Consider the following 20,827-nt stretch of genomic DNA (forward strand, 5'->3'; position numbering starts at 1 on the left):
AAAATTTTACAACTGAAAGTGAAAAATGTCATTTTTTTGCAAAAAAAATCGTTAAATTTCGATTAATAACAAAAAAAGTAAAAATGTCAGCAGCAATGAAATACCACCAAATGAAAGCTCTATTAGTGAGAAGAAAAGGAGGTAAAATTCATTTGGGTGGTAAGTTGCATGACCGAGCAATAAATGGTGAAAGTAGTGTAGGTCAGAAGTGTAAAAAGTGGCCTGGTCTTTCAGGGTGTTTAAGCACTGGGGGCTGAGGTGGTTAAACAGTAAAAAAAAAAAAAACGTTTCTTCCTGTGGGAACTGATGCTTGTTGTTCCAGAGGACAGAGTGCCTTAATCGGTGTGAGTAGACTTATTGGCCATACATGCTCCTCTGGAATTCCCCAAGGACAGATAGGACCCCCAAATCTTGACTTGGGCCTCTGACCCAGTTAAGCCAGCACTCTCTGCTCACCCCGAAAGAGCTGGCTTATTTAATATCCGAGTCATGTCTCGAGGCCTATTTAAAGGGTCGAACATTGACTTATAGGATAGCTGCCTGGTGGCATTAGAGGCAGAGCTTGTTAAGAGCTCATTTACATCCCTTTCTGTCCAGAGGAGAAGCATGGACTCCTAATAAAAGAGGTGAAAGCAATGGTGTAATAAATAATAAAAACATACGAACAATAAAAAAAGAAGGCTACACGTTTCGGCACTGGACCAGTGCTTTTCTCAGTGTTCCCTCCTCTCTCCGTCTTTTTGAGGCGCACATAAGCCTCTGCACTTGCCCAGTAATACCCGAACTAACAGACTTGGTAACTGGTCTGTGTTGATGATTGATTGATACAATGCTAATCATGCTCCTGACAAACAGAGGGGGTTGGATTTGTCTATAAAGTAGTAATCAAGCACCACAGATGTTAAAATCAATAAGGCTTAGTTAAAAAGTCCTCCACATGGCAACATGTGTGATAATGCAGCTTACGCATTTTAAATGTTTAAATCTATCTTTAAACAGGTCTTCCGGGATATTTTTACTGGTGACATCCTCTGGATAGGTCATCAGTATGTAATCAGTGGGGGTCCGACACCCAGGACCCCCACCGATCAGCTGTTTGAGAAGGCAATGCTCCTCACAGTAGCGCCATGGCCTTCTCCCTGATCAGCAGGCGCAGCACTGTGTATTTGATAGTGGCGGTGTTTGGTATCGCAGCTCAGCCCCATTCATTTCAATGGGGCTGAGCTACTCCTAGGCCATGTGACCAGTGAACGTCACATGGTCCAGGGAAAGCTCAGAGAAGGCAGCAGATCTACTGTGAGCATGAGTGCCTTCTCAAGCAGCTGATTGGCAGGGGTCCCAAGTGTGGGACCCCCACCAATCAGATACTGAAGCCCTGTCCAGAGGACAGGTCATCAGTAAAAAGATCTCGGAAAACCCCTTTAACCATAGCATTTTCACATGAACTGGAATGAGGTCCGTGCACCGAACGAGGAACAACATGCCTGGCTAGCTGGCGGGTTCTTTCTTGGTTCCATTTTCACCTGCTTGTCAGCCCCAGCATTGACAACCCCAGTGATCCTGTCAGATGGACTTAGATCGACAGTCTAGGGCCTAACATAAGCCATCAGGGCCATCCTTACAGATGCACAGGAAGAAATATGTCAAAAAGCATGATTACTTTATACAACATTATCATTTTAAAATTATATATGTAAAATCAAAAATCCCTTAAAGTGCTTCTGTCCCCCCACTAAACAGTTTTTTTTTTTGTGTGTACTTATAATCCCTATCAGCTCTTCAGCTGAATCTATGTGGGAATGGAGTTTATAAGGAGACATGAAGTACAAAGAGGAGGTTGGGATGTGGCTACTGAACAGAAGCACTTGTATGCAATGTGAGACATTCCCACAGCCCCACATTACCACAGTCTGTCCTGTCCATCCTCTCACTACTTCATGTCTCATCATGAACTCCATTCCTACAGAGATTCACCTGTATTCAGGATCATAATCCTTGACAAGTGGAGCAGAGAGGAGGAGGAGGAAGCTCAGTATTTTAATTTTCTTAAGGCTCCATTCACATGTCCGCAAATGGGTCCGCATCCGTTCCGCAATTTTACGGAACGGGTGCGAACCCATTTATTTTCTATGGGGACGGAAGGGATGCGGACAGCACACAGTGTGCTGTCAGCATCCGCATTTGCGGAGCGCGGCCCCGATCTTCAGGTCCGCAGCTCCGCAAAAGATAGAACATGTCCTATTCTTGTCCGCAGCTTGCGGACAAGAATAGACATTTCTATAGGGGTGCCGGGCGGGTGGGTTGCGGATCCGCAATTTGCGGGTCCGCAACACACCACGGACGTGTGAATGGAGCCTAATTCCCGGAGAACCCCTTTAACTGACAAGTCCTATTTAGCTTCAATGCATGCCGATGAGTCCTGATTTGAGATGGCTGAATCAATTCACCTCATCAACAAGAGTTCTTTACCTGCCCAGGGCTGTCCCCACTGCTGAAGAAGCTCTCCCCTGCTGGAAGTGTCGCGGATTATCAACAGTCGCAGCTTTGGAAGCGGAAGCGGAGCATCAGCACTTGCACTGCTACTCCAGCAGCAGCGCAGGCACGAGATTGTCAGGGCTGGTCAATGTCAGGCCTGGTCAATCAAACGGCAGGAGGAGTTTCTTCAGCAGTGGGGACAGCCCTCACAGGTGAAGAACTGTTGCTAATAAGACTAATTGATTTGCATGAATCTATTTGTTTATTTCTAGTCCTGATATTCACGAGCTCCTGGCTCTCCTGCCCCATCTCTGATTGATAGTTATTTTCAAGAATATCAGGACTCATGGGCATGCACTGGAGCTGTTCAATACAAGATGTTAGCAAAACTGCAGGGTCAATGAAAGAAAGTGACCCGGCGTTGTGCTAAAGGGATCTATCACTAGCCTATGCTGAACAAACCAGAATATATAAGGGAAATGTTCCAATAGCAATTCTGTACTAAAGCACCAATCCTGTGTCTGCCCTAAAAGCCTGCAAACAGGCACAGGGACTTTGAGGAGGGAGGGGGCTCTTGACTGTGAGCAGGATAGGTAATACATTCAATGCTGAAAAAAAAAGGTCATTTTACACCATATTTGCTTAAGTTCTTTGATCAAAGATATTGGACTCTCAGCTGGATGCCAGCAGCGCCCCTGCTCCTTGAGCATGTGGATTCCAGAATAGGATCCCTCTTCTGTGTCAAGCGCTAGGAGATGTAGCAGCAGGCGAACGCACATCTCCATTATTCAAGGCTCATGTTACCCAATATTTAGCACAACTCCTTCAAAACCTAAAAGGCAAAGTTAGTCAGCGTATCCTATTAAATTAAATGAATGTGCAGTTGGGCATTGTGTTACAATTATTTCATTTGATCGGATGCGTTGACTGTCTTTTGTTTTTACGGTATGCACGTTAAGGTGTGGCTACCTCCATTTTGATCTTACATCCTAACCAGTAACCACCCAACTTTCCCAAGGCTGGTTCTAATTATAGCCGCATGCAGATGGATCCTACTTTCCCTGAATTAGGCTACATGCACACGACCGTGCCGTTTTTCATGGAATGGAAGCCGTCCATGTGCCTTCCGCAATTTGCGGAACGGGTGGCCCATTGTAGACATGCCTATTCTTGTGCGCAAAATGGACAAGAATAGGACATGTTATATTTTTTTTTTGCGGGGCCACGGAACGGTGCAACGGATGCGGACAGCACACGGAGTGCTTTCCGCTTTTTTTTGCGGCCCCATTGAAGTGAATGGGTCCGCATCCGAAAACGGCGGCTCGGATGCGGACCCAAACAACAGCCGTGTGCATGAGGCCTTAGTTTAAGGTATTTTCTGAATTATTTGTATTATTTCTAATAAAGGAAATAACTAGCAGTGATGTGAATGGGACCTTCTTATATGAGCTCCTCTTAGGCTACTTTCACACGAGCGTTCGGAGCGGATCCGTCTGATGTTTCATCAGACGGATCCGCTCCGATAATGCAGACTTTTGCATCCGTTCAGAACGGATCCGTCTGCATTATTACTTAGAAAATTTTCTAAGTCAGAAAGTAGCCTGAGCGGATCCGTTCAGACTTTACATTGAAAGTCAATGGGGAACGGATCCGCTTGAAGATTGAGCCATATGGTGTCATCTTCAAGCGGATCCGTCCCCATTGACTTCCATTATAAGTCTGGACGGATCCGCTCGGCCAGGCGGACACCCGAACACTGCAAGCAGCGTTCAGGTGTCCGCTCACTGAGCGGAGCGGAGGCTGAGCGCTGGCAGGCGGATGCATTCTCAGTGGATCTGCCTCCACTGAGAATGCATTAGGGCCAGACGGATGCGTTCGGGGCCGCTCGTGAGCCCCTTCAAACGGAGCGCACGAGCGGACACCTGAACGCTCGTGTGAAAGTAGCCTTAGTTTCTAACATTTTGCAGTGGGGGTTTTTTTCTTAGTTTTTTTTTTTTTTGCTATTACAAAATCAAGTAAAATGTATCTCATCATGTAAATATTCCTAAAGTCTACTGAATGCAATTCCAGTTTGCTTCAAGATCCACTGGGCAGTAATGGGGAATTTCAGATTCCCTGTGGCCCTGCCTATTACGTTCCTGCTGCAATATGGAAAACTACACAAGGGAACTGATTTAGTGAAATGCTTTATTTTATTAAATAAAAAATGAAAAAAATCTGAAATACAGCAGGAAAGAGATAAAAAGCAGACGTCACCTTCACACATCCATTATTTACTATAAAATAACCAGTATAAATAGAAAGCATTGGGAGCAGAACACAGCTGTACAGAAATGCCTATGTGGCACACATATGTTCTGATTTACTTGTTCAGCGCCAGAAGCAGTAGTAAGTAATCATGGAATGGAAGCAGTAAATACCTGAAGTACTCACAGCTGTAGAATAAGGGTTGTGAACTCCAGTGTTTTCAGCCCAGCAGCCACATCCATAGAGAGCAGCCTAAAATACACCAATGACATAAATAGTGATGAAATACAACACCGATACCACAGAAAATATTGTCATTTTACCGTCAACTTTTCAGTGTCTTTTTGCATTATTGGGTGTCATGCACACAGCAAAGTCACCGGTATGGCAGCATGCGGACGTTACATATGGGTCCATATTGCAAACACGTTGGCATTTATGTGCTACCATATGATGCCTCTCTCCAGAAGGCATCATGTTCGTCTTGCCTCTAATGGAGAATTCCTCCAAGATACCATGTCACAGTTTACCCTATGGAATGAAAGAGGAAAAACCTCAAGTGCCTTCAAATAAAGTAGAGATACACGGTGGTACAGTATGGACCAATAATATCGCCAGATGCAAGAAACTAACAACATTTTAAAAAGTACATGGCATCATTTTATTTTTATACTGTCTTTATTATAGTAATATTTTATACTATTTACCCCATTTTGATCAGGATGCTCTCACATAGCCCTATTTTCCATCACCTGCATATTTATTGCCATAAACTGGATGTTTGGAGTTTGTATTATATCTTCATAAAATCCACTTTAATCCATTTGCTAATGAGGCATTAAGGTACCCAGAGGGGCGTTATTTTCAAAGGTGCCCAAGAACACCCCCATCGAGTGCCCGCCCCCCTACCACGCATCTCTCAACGCTCATACACTACTCCCCCAGCAGCGCCGTTGTTTTTCGGCACATGCCCAGTGAAACGATTGAAGCTGATGCCCTCAGTTGAACTGGAAGAGCGCAGGCTGTGTTCCGCACTGCGCCTGTTCGCTATGCTAAAGAGAAAGGGTGGGCGGTGTTATTGGCTGCTAGTGATGTAGCGCTGGGCGTCAGTGTATGGGCGGAGAGGGAGGCGTGCTTGGGCTCTGTAGGGGGGCAGGCCTGAGCACTCAATGGGGATGTTCCTGGGCACCTTAATGCCTCATTAGCATATGGATTAAAGTGGATTTTCTGAAGATATAATACAAGCTCCAAAGAAAAAGAAAAACATATGGAAAGAAGGTATGAAGTACTATAAGGACATACTTTTGGTTTAATATCGATTCTCTAGGTGACAGATTCCCTTTAACCAAGATAAATGAGAATGAAAAAAAAATATTCAACTAGATAGTGATATATTTTCTCTCACAATAGCCCCTCATTATATTGTCTGGTGCATATATTCGTCCCAAAATTGTAATTTTGAAGGCTGATAGAATAGCTCTAGTTAAGATGGTTATTCTTCCCCAGTTACTCTATGTATTTAGGAACTCTCCAGTCTGGATTGCGGATAGGTTCTTTAAGTTAATCGAAATAATTATTAATGATTTACTTTGGGGAGGAAACGCGTAAGACTTAAGTTAGAGCATTGGTATAAGCCGTTGGAGAGGGGAGGATTTAATCTCCCTTGTTTTAGGGGCTTTTTTCTAGCTGCACAGTTTTTCTTTCTCCGCGAATGGAAGGATAGTCCACTCTGTAGGTATTTAGTTAATCGATCCCCATATGATAACTTTTTTTACTTTATTGGAGTCTGATCAATTGACCGACCCCAATAGGGAATTTAGATCTGCCCGGAATCTTTTTAGGAAGTCATGGTATTCTATTAGACTTTGGTGTGGGGTGAGGGGTTCACTAGAATGCACTCCTCTGTGGCATAATCGGCACTTACAAACTTTAGATGAATTAGGTAGGGATCAATATTGGCAAAAAAAGTTATATTTCATATGTGACACAGGTAGTAGGTAATGGAGATGTTTCATTTACCGAATTATCACAAAGAGAAAAGTCACAGAAATTATTATGGTTTCTGTATTTACAGTTAAGATCGGCACTTTTTAGGAGTAAAAAATAAATAAATTTGACTTAAAATTCACACTTCTACATAATTTAATGATTGGATAGGAAATTTGGGTCAAAAGATGAAGATTTCTCAACTTTATAAAAAATTACTTATAACACGATTTGGAGATACCTCCTCCTCGGGTCAGAAGGCTTGGCAAAATGAATGTCCAATGATTAATCTGGATGACCAGGAGAAGGTAACGCTGAATTTAAAATTAGTTTCACATCATTTTAATCACGTGGTGGTACAGTTTAATATTCTACATAGACTTTATGTCACACCCCTCTGGCTTAATAGATGTGGTATCAGGAACGATTCTAACTGCCCTAGGTGTGATGCACCCGAAGCGGATTATTTGCATATGTTCTGGTTTTGTCCAGAGTTGAAACAATATTGGGGGGCTATCCACAAATATATTGCGGGAAAATTTAATGTGCGGATCCCTTTTACTGCGGAATGTTGGCTGCTGGGCCAGCTTGCCATAGTGCGCCGTCAGCAATATAAAAAAAAAATCTTTTATTTAAGATAATGTTTTTGTCAAGACTTCTGATAGTGCGGTCTTGGTTTTCGAGAAATAGTCCAACTATGAATACATGGTTAAATTTGGTGAATAATAATAAGAGATATGAATATATTCTGTATAAGCAGAGAAATACTGAGACAAAATGGAGTGAAATTTGGGGAGACTGGATTTCTTAGAGCTTCCTCCACTCTCCATCCTTCCCCACTACCCCTCGGTCTGGTTGCGGAGGGGCGGTGGTGAAGGAAGGACGCATCGCAGATTTGGGGGGGAAGGGGGGGGGAATCAGGGTGAAAAAGATGTTGATAATGATATGTTTTCTTTTTTTTTTTTAATTGATGGATAATATTGGAACTTTAATAAAATGTGAAAAAAAAATTACAAATATTTTAATTTTAATTTTGAGTGACCAATAGAGAGACAGTCATGATGTCCACAATTGAGAAGACAGTACAATTATTAGTGGACATGTGTTTTTGCAGAAAACAAAAAGATAGGGGTTTTCTGGTACTTAATGCACCAGGGGATTGTCCAAAGCCACTCTGAGCACAATTGCTCCTTCTACCAGCCCCTCCCTCTCCTTCAAGAATGAAAGGGCCAGGCAAGATGATTCTGCAAGAACCTAACCTTGTCCATCAAGAAGAGGAGGAAGGAGCTGACAGAGGAAGGTTGCACAGAGTGGTTTGGGCCCATAAATGGTGCTCCAACCTGCTCGTCTGCATATGGATTAAAAGTACTTTTCACCAGAATGAAACAACAGATCTCTAAGTGAACTGTAGTCCTACAAAACATTGTGCCTGTTGTAACAGTGAATTTCCTGGTGACAGATTTCCTTTAACGGGATACTGCAATCGGCACACTTGATGGTCTGTCACTAGAATGTGCTGTTCTATTTATGGAAATGGTGTCCAATCATGGAGATCCCCACTGCTCACAAAAATGTGTAATTTACATAACATGTAAAAACAAAAAACAAAAAACAAACAGGCAGCCCTTCATGAGCTCCTATTTGCAACTTCCATTCAGGAAAAACTACAATTATGTTCTCGATACATAAATGTTCATATAAATTATAGGGGCTTTCTATGGCCTCCACCTGTCACCATCCAAATACACAAATATACTATAATAGGTCTTAGTCAATTATAAAGAAATAGTCACCTGGCCAACTCTTCCTGGATGTTTCATGGCTAATCCACCACTGGAGACAGCAGCAGCTACATTTCCATCTTGGTCGACAACTATTGCTCCAACAGTGTCCAGAGATCCTGAGTCATTCTCCTGTGGGGCAACAACAGCAATGAGTTAAAGGAAATGTGATCTATTGTTTAAATCAATTTTGTTTATGGTAAAACATTTTTAAGACTGACTTTTTGGGTGATTTATTTTTTTAATTGTTGGCAATTGACAGGGCCAGGTGACAAGATGTTTACACTGCTTGGCCCTGTCAAAGTTCAGAGGATGCGGCAGTTACAGAATGAACGGCGGATCCTCTAGGTGTAATTGCAACGCCCCTGTTGCTCCGAGAGGGTCATTTGCATATATTTAAGGATCATTCTTCTCAGCAATGCGGGCACATATGAACATGGGACCAACACAGATGCCTTCAGCTGCCAAGCGCACATGTAACAGGTCAGCCAGTGTCATAGGTACAAATCTGCTGACAAATGTCCTTTAAGATTTCCTGTCTTATGAGAGCAGGTACATGGGCCATAGACATGATGGAGAGGATGGGACCCCACTGACCTCTATCGGAAACTTTTCTAGGCGTGACCTGTGCAGAGGTCAGGAAGGAGCTGATGAGATGTGATACCGCCTATTGTGAATGGTGGATCCTATGTTATTTATATGGAGGTGTTACTTGTCATTGTAATTCTGCCTGTAGTGATAATAAAAATGGCTACTGAAAAGTTACCTGTATAGAACAGGAAATCCTGACCTATTATTAGGCCTAGTGGCCAATGTGAAAACTGCACAATTATATAAAAAATTTTTTACATATAGTAACAATAAAAAACATTCACCAAATAAAAAAAATTGTTTAACACAATTGTTTAACACAAAAACATGATTTAAACAATTGGTCAATTTCTGTTAAGAAATTCCCTTTAAAGTGATATTAGCTAGTAAGGTGGATGTTAATGAAAACTGATACAACAGTAAATAATAAAAAGGAAATGTAAGCATTTCATTTTAGTTCAAAAGGTCACGGAACATACATAACAGCCCTCCCACTGCTTGTACTGGCATAAAATAAATAGGACACTGTTTATTAGATAAACACACTGTATTATTGTAACCTCAAGAACTCTCGTGCTGTCCCAGTTACTTTATACCCATGCTTTACTTCTAACATTTTATAATAAGGTCATGTTAAGTGCTACATCATAAATGCAACCCAAACGAACAATGACATTCTTTAAACTGATGACGGCAAAGTACCTTGAAGAGCACAGCCATGGCTACATTCTGACTGGTGTTCTGGAGATACGTTCTCCTGTCCATCAAGAGTTTGTGAATGTTTATCTTTTCCCTGTACTTGGATCTGATACTGCTTTTTGTGAACACAGATTGAAAGAATGGAGCTCATGAACGTCAGAACAGAGACAAATAGGTCCAGATAATAAAATTCTGCATACAGTGGATATAAAAACTCTACATACCCCTGTTAAAATGTCAGGCTTCTGTGATGTAAAAAAATGAGACCAAGATAAATCATTTCAGAACTTTTTCCACATTTTAATGTGACCTATAAATTCTACCACTCAAGTGAAAAACAAACTAAAATATTTTAGGTGGAAGGAAGAAAACAAAAAAAAAATAATAATGTGGTTGCATAAGTGTGCACACCCTCTTATTACTGGGGATGTACCTGTGTTCAGAATTAAGCAATCACATTCAAAATCATGTTAAATAGGAGTCAGCATACACCTGCCATAATTAAGAGTGCCTCTGATTAACCCCAAATAAGGTTCAGCTGCTCTAGTTGGTCTTTCCTGAAATTTTCTTAGTCGCATCCCACAGCAAAAGCCATGGTCCTCAGAGAGCTTCCAAAGCATCAGAAGGATCTTATTGTTAGAAGGTATCAGTCAGAAGAAGGGTACAAAAGAATTTCCAAGGCATTAGATATACCATGGAACACAGTGGAGACAGTCATCATCAAGTGGAGAAAATATGGCACAACAGTGACATTACCAGAAACTGGATGTCCCTCCAAAATTGATGAAAAGACGAGAAGAAAACTGGTCTGGGAGGCTACCAAGAGGCCTACAGCAACATTAAAGGAGCTGCAGGAATATCTGGCAAGTACTGGCTGTGTGGTACATGTGACAACAATCTCCCGAATTCTTCATATGTCTGGGCTATGCGGTAGAGTGGCAAGACGAAAGCCTTTTCTTACGAAGAAAAACATCCAAGCCAAGCTACACTTTGCAAAAACACATCTGAAGTCTCCCAAAAACATGTGGGAAAAGGTGTTATGGTCTGATGAAACCGAGGTTGAACTTTTTGGCCATAATTCCAAAAGATATGTTTGGCACAAAAACACTGCACATCACCAAAAGAACACCATACCCACAGTGAAGCATGGTGGTGGCAGCATCATGCCAAGGGGCTGTTTTTCTTCAGCTGGAACTGGGGCCTTAGTTAAGTTAGAGGGAATTCTGAACAGTTCCAAATACCAGTCAATATTGGCACAAAACCTTCAGGCTTCTGCTATAAAGCAGAACATGAAGAGGAACTTCATCTTTCAGCATGACAACGACCCAAAGAATACATCAAAATCAACAAAGGAATGGCTTCACCAGAAGATGATTAAAGTTTTGGAAAGGCCCAGCCAGAGCCCAGACCTGAATCCGATTGAAAACCTGTGGGGTGATCTGAAGAGGGCTGTGCACAGGAGATGCCCTCACAATCTGACAGATTTGGAGTGTTTTTGCAAAGAAGAGGGGGCAAATCTTGCCAAGTCAAAATGTGCCATGCTGATAGACTCATACCCAAAAAGACTGAGTGCTGTAATAAAATCAAAAGGTGCTTCAACAAAGTATTAGTTTAGGGGAATGCACACTTATGCATCCATATTATTTTATTTTTTGTTCCCTCTACCTAAAAGATTTCAGTTTGTTTTTCAATTGAGTTGTACAACTGTAGGTCACATTAAAAAGGTGGAAAAAGTTCTGAAATGATTAATCTTGGTCTCTTTTTTTTACATCACAGAAACCATTTTAACAGGGGTGTGTAGACTTTTTATATCCACTGTATTTGTTTGGACAACTTTTTCAGACTACAAGATATTTAGAGTAACTTGACCTTGAATCTTATCTAAGAGCTGAAGTTACCACCAGATGAACTTCAAATTAAAAGGGTTTTCGACATTTTAATACTGATCGGTGAGGGTTTGACACCTGGGACCACCGCCGATCAGCTGTTTTGAGAAGGCACCAGTGCTCCTGTGCCTTCTCACAGCTCACCAAGGCTCAGCATTGCACACTGTATAGCGGCTGTGCTAGGTATTGCAGCTCAGCCCCATTCACATGAAAGGGACTGAACTGCTCCTAGGCCACGTGAATGATGAACGTGACGTCACTGGCCTAGGGAAAGCAAAGAGAAGGCTGCGGTGCTCACAGGAGCGCCACTGCCTTCTTGAACAGCTGATCCTAGAGTGGGTCCCAGGTGTCCGACCCCCACGGATCAGATATCCAAAGTATAGGACATCAGTAAAGCAAAAAAATATCTCGCAAAACTGCTTTAATGATTAAAATCTCCAGCGCATCGAGGCATAACAGATTCTCCTGATTTCTAGGGACATTACCTCAACATCACCTAACAAAAAGTCTCATTAGAAAAGTTCCTATATCTGTACATTGCCATAAGACTGCCATCATTTTGTGTTTTCCATGCTAAAGACCCATCTCCCAGATTAAAGATGGAAACTGGGACCATGGGACGACAAGCGATGCATCTAAAGGTCTGAAGAAATCCTGACGGGGGGCGGAGCTTGCCAATGGCAGAGTGAGACGTGCTTCACCTCGGCTCCTGAAAGGCTCCAGCTTAAACAGCCCTCACAGGACAACCCAGACCCCACCAGCTCCATGAAAGGTCGCAGGAGGAGACCCTCATCTACCCCTGCTCCGACCCAGCGCAAATCAGGAGTTATATCCCGCTTCTTCGCCTCACCTAGCCAGTCGGACGCATACCAGGTGAGGTAAAAGACTAATGGAGTTACCCGATTGGCCACGTTTCAGACCCACCGTCTCAATTCCACAGAGAGAAAGATGGCAGACGACTTCGCCTAAACAGAAGAGGCCCTCTAGACGCGCACCTGATCCTGACGATTGACTGTCGGCGATACCTGTGCTACTTAGTTCACACGTCTGAAGGGTTTTACATCCTTTTGTGCACTTTAACATTTTGCACTGTTATTGTTATATTTGCATAGTGTTCTTATATTGTTGGGTCCTATTGACCCGCTTGCACGGTTATATATTGCAATGATATTTCTTTTCTTTCACTAGCTGGAGTTAAGTAGGGAGGCGACTCAGTCCTTGTCTTCTCCCTACCCCGCTTAGGGACTGCGGCGCATACTACCGCTAGTGACTACAGTCGTTACTTAGTACCTTTTGAACTGACGTTGTTGGTTCTCCCTCTGTTTTTTTTCTTTTTTTATTCTCCCCCCTTTTTTCTTATCTCTCAGTATATGTGCATTAATATGCTTTTGGGTGTTTGTCTCTAGCTCTCCCTTAATTATCTTCCTGATGTCAGAGAATGGATTCCATGGTTCATACCTTGATCACACCCTGATTACACAAAATGGCGCCTAAATCGTTTTGCACCTTTAATGTTCGGGGTTTTAATAAACCCGAGAAACGCAGCCAGATATTATACAGTCTTCATAAGAAGAGAGTTATGATTGCTATGATCCAGGAAACTCATTTTAAGACTGATGCCATGCCCAAATACACTAATAGATATTATCAAACCTGGTTCCATGGCCCTAATCCTGCCAGAAGGTCTGGGGGTGTCTCCATAGGGCTACACAAATCACTCCGGCATACAGTCTTATCCTCTGAGGTAGACTCAAAAGGCAGGTTTCTCTTTCTTAAGCTCTCGGTTGACCGTTCTGTTATTACTATTGCTAATGTCTATTTTCCTAACCAGGGGCAGATTACTTTTGGATCCCCGATTATCCTTGGAGGCGATTTTAACCTGGTGATGGACCCGATGATGGATTCTTCCTCTGGTAAGTCCTCGATCTCCTCGGGTTCTCTTTGCAGATTCAAATCTGATCTCATGGCACTTCGATTGGTAGATCTGTGGCGTCTCTTGCATCCAGGTATCAGGGATTATAGCTTTAATTCTCCAATTCACAATAGTTATGGTAGACTTGACCACATATTAATTTCACAGCAGTTTTTAGACTCTGACCCTAAATGCTCCATTGACACTCGTTTATGGTCTGACCATGCCCCCTTATATGGCCTTATCTCTTCCCAGCCCTCTTGTCCACGTCCTTTCTCGTGGAGATTGAATGATAATTTGCTATCTGATTTAACTTGCTTGACAGACATTAGGAAAGCTATTTCCAATTTTGGTAGTGACCATCGGGCGGATTTGACGCCCCCCCCCCCCCGTAAAATGGGAGGCTCTCAAATGCGTACTGCGAGGCGTATTTATTTCCCATGGTTCCAGGCTGAAGAAAGAACGCTCTTATAAATTGAGATCTCTCTTGTCAGACCTTGCCCAGAAGGAAAATCAAAATAAGTCCTCCCCATCAGATGTCCTAAAGTCAGATATTTCCCTCGTGCAACAGCAAATACTCCAAATTCTGAACCAGAAATCACTGTGTATTAGGGACAAAATTAGGCATGTTTTTTTTGAATATGGAGATAAATGCGGTAGATGGCTAGCCCGTGCATTACATCCCCGAACATCGCTAACTCATGTATCCTCAATTAACACACAAACAGGGTTTCCGTACATAGCCCTGTAGATATCACATCAGAATTCAGGTCCTACTATGCTTCCCTGTATAATCTTCAACCTTTGGGTACAACACAAGAGTCTTCACACAGAGACGACACTCGCAACTACCTATCCCAATTCGGCCCCGCTCCAATACCAGACACAGTTACTGCCACGTTAGATGATGATTTTTCCCCCTCTGAGTTGAGAGCAGTCATCAAGGACTTGAAGAATGGGAAATATCCAGGTCCAGATCGGATGACCTCACGTTTTTATAAAATTCTCAGGGAGGAGTTAATCCCTATACTAGTTGAGACCTTTAACTCCATCTCGCAGGATTGCCACTTCACACGTCAAGCTCTCCAGGCACACATAACGGTCATTCCTAAAGCAGGTAGAGATCCTACGACACTATAGTCCTATTTCCTTGCTCAATGTGGACCTCAAGCTGTATGCCAAGCTCCTGGCCTTGAGACTCCACCCCCACATCCCGGGTTGTATCCATAAGGAACAAGTTGGATTCGTCCCAAACCGTGAAGCCCGCGACAATACACTTAAAACATTGGGACTGATTGCGAGATCACAACTACTCAAAGTGCCCTTGTGCCTTCTTGCTGTTGACGCGGAAAAGGCATTCGACAGGGTAAACTGGCGGTTTCTTGAGGAGACTTTGCAACACATAGGTCTGGGAGACAAAATGATACATAGGATATTAGCTCTATATGCATCACCCTCAGCCTGTGTTCGTGTCAATGGTTTTCTGTCTGCTCCTTTCGATATCCGAAACGGTACCCGTCAGGGGTGTCCCCTATCGCCATTCTTATACATATTAGTGATGGAATCCCTGGCGAATGCCCTCCGTGCGAACCCCTCCATTTCAGGTGTTAGACTTGGTAACACGGAACATAAATTATCCCTGTTTGCAGACGACTTACTTTTATACTTAACCTCCCCCAGAATGGGACTCCCTTCGGTCCTTCAGGAATTTGATCTTTTTGGTCGCCACAGCAACTTTAAAGTTAATATACAGAAATCGGAGATCCTAAATATCACTATACCCCATCGAGAAACGGTTTACCTTAGAGACTCATTCTCCTTTAGGTGGGCCTCTCATTACATTAAATATCTGGGGGTGCTTATTCTGGCGAACCTATCGCACCTGTTTAAACTTAATTACTTACCCATGCTTAAGTCCATCGAGTCCAGCATCCAGAAATGGGCCCCACTTCAGATTTCCTGGTTCGGACGGATTAATGCCGTTAAAATAGATATCCTGCAGCGCCTTTTATATCTGTTCCAGACGATCCCGTGCAAAATTCCCACCACTTATTTCACTAGACTTTAGAGAATGATTTCGGTTTTTGTTTGGAGGGCGTCCAGGGCTAGACTTGGTTATAATTTATTGTCTCGTTCTAAATCTTCAGGAGGTACAGGATTGCCAAACTTCCTAATATTACAGAGCGACACTCATGAACTGTGTTCTTGACCTTCACCATAACCGCTCCTCCAAATTATGGGTTGAAATTGAGCATGAATTGGCTCCACACCTAGCTACTGGTATTTTCTGGCTCTCTTCTACCTCCTTGAAATCACTGCCTGACTCGCATTCCCCGATGATCCTTTACTCTTTAGCTGGACTTTGGAGTAAATTTGCCACTAAACTCAACCTTATACACACCCCTGGTCCCCTCACAGTTCTTACAGGCCACCCAGACTTACCTGTCGGTATTAACCAACTCCCGGCACTCGGGTCCCGAAGTGGTCCCACAATTAGAATGAAGGACATTTACACGCAGTCCGGCTTCCTCCCCTTAGAAGACAGCTCTCATATTATACCATCGATTCCTGGGCGCTGATCCTTTATTTTCAGTTACGAAGCTATGTCAACTCCCTGATGCCTGGATTGCAGACCTGCCCACCCTTAACAGACTTTGAAAAGCTGTGTACGGCTAGCTCTGCACCCGGACACGCCATATCTCTTTTACAGTTGCAAGAAAAAGTATGTGAACCCTTTGGAATGGATTTCTGCACAAATTGGTCATAAAATGTGATCTGATCTTCATCTAAGTCACAACAATAGACAATCACAGTCTGCTTAAACTAATAACACACAAATAATTAAATATTACCATGTTTTTATTGAACACACCATGTAAACATTCACAGTGCAGGTGGAAAAAGTATGTGAACCCCTAGACTAATAACATCTCCAAGAGCTAATTGGAGTGAGGTGTCAGCTAACTGGAGTCCAATCAATGAGATGAGATTGGAGGTGTTGGTTACAGCTGCCCTGCCCTATAAAAAACACACCAGTTCTGGGTTTGCTTTTCACAAGAAGCATTGCCTGATGTGTATGATGCCTCGTACAAAAGAGCTCTCAGAAGACCTACGATTAAGAATTGTTGACTTGCATAAAGCTGGAAAGAGTTATAAAAGTATCTCCAAAAGTCTTGCTGTTCATCAGTCCATGGTAAGACAAATTGTCTATAATTGGAGAAAGTTCAGTACTGCTGCTACTCTCCCTAGGAGTGGTCATCCTGTAAAGATGACTGCAAGAGCACAGCACAGACTGCTCAATGAGGTGAAAAATAATCCTAGAGTGTCAGCTAAAGACTTACAAAAGTCTCTGGCATATGCTAACATCCCTGTTAGCGAATCTACGATACGTAAAACCCTAAACAAGAATGGATTTCATGGGAGGATACCACAGAGTAAGCCACTGCTGTCCAAAAAAAACATTTCTGCACGTTTACAGTTTGCACAAGAGCACCTGGATGTTCCACAGCAGTACTGGCAAAATATTCTGTGGACAGATTAAACCAAAGTTGAGTTGTTTGGAAGAAACACACAACACTATGTGTGGAGAAAAAGAGGCACAGCACACCAACATCAAAACCTCATCCCAAATGTGAAGTATGGTGGTGGGGGCATCATGGTTTGGGGCTGCTTTGCTGCGTCAGGGCCTAGACGGATTGCCATCATCGAAGGAAAAATGAATTCCCAAGTTTATCAAGACATTTTGCAGGAGAACTTAAGGCCATCTGTCCACCAGCTGAAGCTTAACAGAAGATAGGTGTTGCAACAGGACAACAGCCCAAAGGATAGAAGTAAATCAACAACAGAATGGCTTAAACAGAAGAAAATACGCCTTCTGGAGTGGCCCAGTCAGAGTCCTGACCTCAACCAGATTGAGATGCTGTGGCATGACATCAAGAAATTCACACCAGACATCCCAAGAATATTGCTGAACTGAAACAGTTCTGTAAAGAGGAATGGTCAAGAATTACTCCTGACCGTTGTGCACGTCTGATCTGCAACTACAGGAAACGTTAGGGTTGAAGTTATTGCTGCCAAAGGAGGTTCAACCAGTTATTAAATCCAAGGGTTCACATACTTTTTCCACCTGCACTGTGAATGTTTACATGGTGTGTTCAATAAAAACATGGTAACATTTAATTATTTGTGTGTTATTAGTTTAAGCAGACTGTGATTGTCTATTGTTGTGACTTAGATGAAGATCAGATCACATTTTATGACCAATTTGTGCAGAAATCCATATCATTCCAAAAGGGCTCACATACTTTTTCTTGCAACTGTATATGCCATGTTGAACTCGGGGGAGATTAAGGGCTCTTGCATGGGTTCTCACAGAGCTAAACCTAAATTTATGTCAGACTGGGAATCAGAACTGGGCTCCACCTTCTCAGTGGACCAATGGTCTCTATCTCTTATCTTTACGCATAAATTATCTGTATCCTGTAATTTACAGGAGCTCAACTATAAAATTCTCACCAGATGGTATAGGACCCCAGTTCGATTACACCAGTTTTAACCCTCGGTAACAGATGTTTGCTGGAGGTGTCTTGCAGCATCGGGCACAATGACACATATCTGGTGGGATTGTCCAGGAGTGGCTCCTCTGTGGCGAGAGGTTTTTACTCTATACAACCATCTATACAAAACTGTTCTTACACCTGATCCTTCTCTAGCTCTCCTATCCATATTCCCAGGTCGGATTTCTCAGGTTAAGAAAGGGGCTCTACGGCTATTCATTTTAGCAATGAGACAGATAATTCCCCGTCAATGGTGGTCAACTGAAAGTCTTTTAAGAGTGACCTGGTCTAATTCTATGGACTCTCTAGTTCATATGGAGGAATTAGATGCCTCTGAAGGAGACGCTACCTCGGCATTCTGGAAGACCTGGGACCCATGGAACCAATTCCGTACCTCTGCTTCCTTCTCAGGGTGGTTGACAACTGGCACCATTCCCGTTAGTAGCTCTTAAGATGCTGATTCTGATATACTAAATCTATTCCTTTACCCTTTCCCTCCCCTTCCTCATGTATATGTTATGTCCTTGTCTGTCTTGTATCGTCTTGTCCTATCCCCCTGTCAGTGTGTATGTTTGGTCATTTAATTGAGAATATATGCCCTATCTATACCAACTTGACTGGCTCCATAAGCCTATTATCTGTTGTGCCATACCCGATTTGGGTTATTGTATATTCTAATACCTCTAAGGCCTTTCTATGGCCAATATTTAGACCTTACTTATACTTATGTACGTGATATGCTTTGTTGTATCATATACTTTTTTGCCTTAATAAAACAAAGATTGAACCGTAAAGAAATCCTGACCTGAAGTTAAAGGCGCTTTGGGGATCCCAACTGCCATTAAAGGGGCAGAAATTAATTAAATAAGGGGCAGAAAGGATTAATAAAATAAAAGAAGCATTGCTCACCTCACTGATCTTTACTGGGTCCCATCCCAAAAAAAAGAAATGGCAGAAAATGCCTGTGGGACCCACCTCAGCCAGTGATTGGCTGAGAGGAAATCTCCTGCCGTTTCCTGTATCTCAAGCAAGAACAGGAAGCAGAAACCAGCATCTGGGTAGCATCAGAACAGCAGCAGCGGGCGATCGGTGCTGTGAATACTACTACTTTCCTATTTCTAACCTAGAATTATAAAAAATAAAAAAATATGTATTCCGCTGGACAACCCCTTGAAGATCACGTTTACAAATGTGCCGAAATGATAAAGGTAGGAAAAATACACATACTGTAGCTCTACAGATAAGGTTCCGGCAAATTATCGGACAAAAAAAATAAAAATAAAAAGAAGACAGGAAGAGTCTTTGAAATGAAAGTCATTACAGAAGATATCAATTACCCCCCGGTAGCTGGGAGCAAGTAGACTCTTGACATGCCCTACAGTCTGTTATGGGTCAAGAGTGTTGCTGCTGGTAGCATTTGTACATGAAGAGAAACAAGAGAGATGACATCTTTAAACGCTTAGTAAATGTGGCATACGATCATTCTGCCTAGCAACCTGACCTCTGTGGTTATAAACATTAAAGTGCATCCAGAATTTATATGGATTCGGATCCGACTTTATTAGGAAGGTCTTTTAATAACTCAAAAATATGGAAACAGTTTCTGTAAAAAAAAAAATGGTAAAACGTGCCTGTGAAAAATACCAGATGACTCTTTCATTTTGGAACCGAAATTGCTTGAGAAAAGGTTAAAGCGAAACCTCGGCATACATGAAAACCCATATATAGTGTAGGCTTCTCATACTGCAATGACTGCGTCCTTCACACCCCACCTTCAACTGGAAGATCATTTAGGAATCGCCATCATGCAACACAATTCCTTTGTGATGATAATCGTTAGAAACTCAAAATAATAATTATTATTTGCAACAAATACGGCTCCATCTGCAAATGTGGCGAAATAAGGGAAGCATTTTTTGTTGATAAGCAGAAGCTGCTAATTGCGGCTAACAATCAAAATCTTTTGGATAATATAGCAAATGTATATCAGACAGACAGGTTTCACATGTATTTGGAATTATGACAAGCGGTGAGCAGTGATAACTAAGTGATAATGGATCTTAAATGGAAGATCAAATGTGAGGAAAACGAATAAAAACATATACTGTAGGATTGCAGGTATTTTTCAAAGACTGGTTGAGCTGATTTCTGGGAATGACACATTACAGAAGCCCCACCGGCTCTCCTGACATGCTGCCTACTTTAGTAAATTCCCCATAAAACCACAGATCTGGAGCATTTTCTCTTAGAATTCTGTATTGTGCTGTTATTCTGTTATTCCTCCTAGAAATATATGAATAAACTGTTGGGTGTTACCAGATTTCCCTTGTCAGACTATACCAGTGATGGCTAACCTCGCGCACTCCAGTTGTGGTGGAACCACGACTCCCAGCATGCTTCATTCATTCATTTCTATGGAGTTCTGAGAACAGCCAAGCAAGTGTGCATCTTGGGAGTTGTAGTTTTACTTGAGTGCCGGAGGTTAGCCATCACAGGACTATACAGTCTGACATGCATCAACGATTGACAAGAGAAATGGTAAAACCCAGTAGGCAATGTATTCATACATTGGAAAAGTTACTTTATACAAATTTTTAGCGTTTTCGACATGATAAACACTTTGCACCACCAGAATGATAAAACAAAAAAGAACAAATATTTCTTAATGACATCTGCAGTTCATGTATGGAGGAT

The 20,827-nt window shown here is 42.3% G+C and overlaps 1 protein-coding gene across 1 annotated transcript in view; it reads right to left on the reverse strand.

The window, feature by feature from the left end:
* Positions 1-20,827, reverse strand: part of TASP1 (taspase 1) — a 235,101-nt gene that overhangs the window by 77,394 nt on the left and 136,880 nt on the right. The window contains exons 10-11 of the mRNA XM_040429971.1: positions 8,502-8,621; positions 4,896-4,974 (exon numbers count right to left, since the gene is read on the reverse strand). Of these exons, the coding sequence (XP_040285905.1) occupies positions 4,896-4,974; positions 8,502-8,621 (199 nt within the window). The remainder of the gene's footprint in view (positions 1-4,895; positions 4,975-8,501; positions 8,622-20,827) is intronic.

This window comes from Bufo bufo, chromosome 4 (genome assembly GCF_905171765.1).
Source record: "Bufo bufo chromosome 4, aBufBuf1.1, whole genome shotgun sequence".
Taxonomy (NCBI): Eukaryota; Metazoa; Chordata; class Amphibia; order Anura; family Bufonidae; genus Bufo; species Bufo bufo.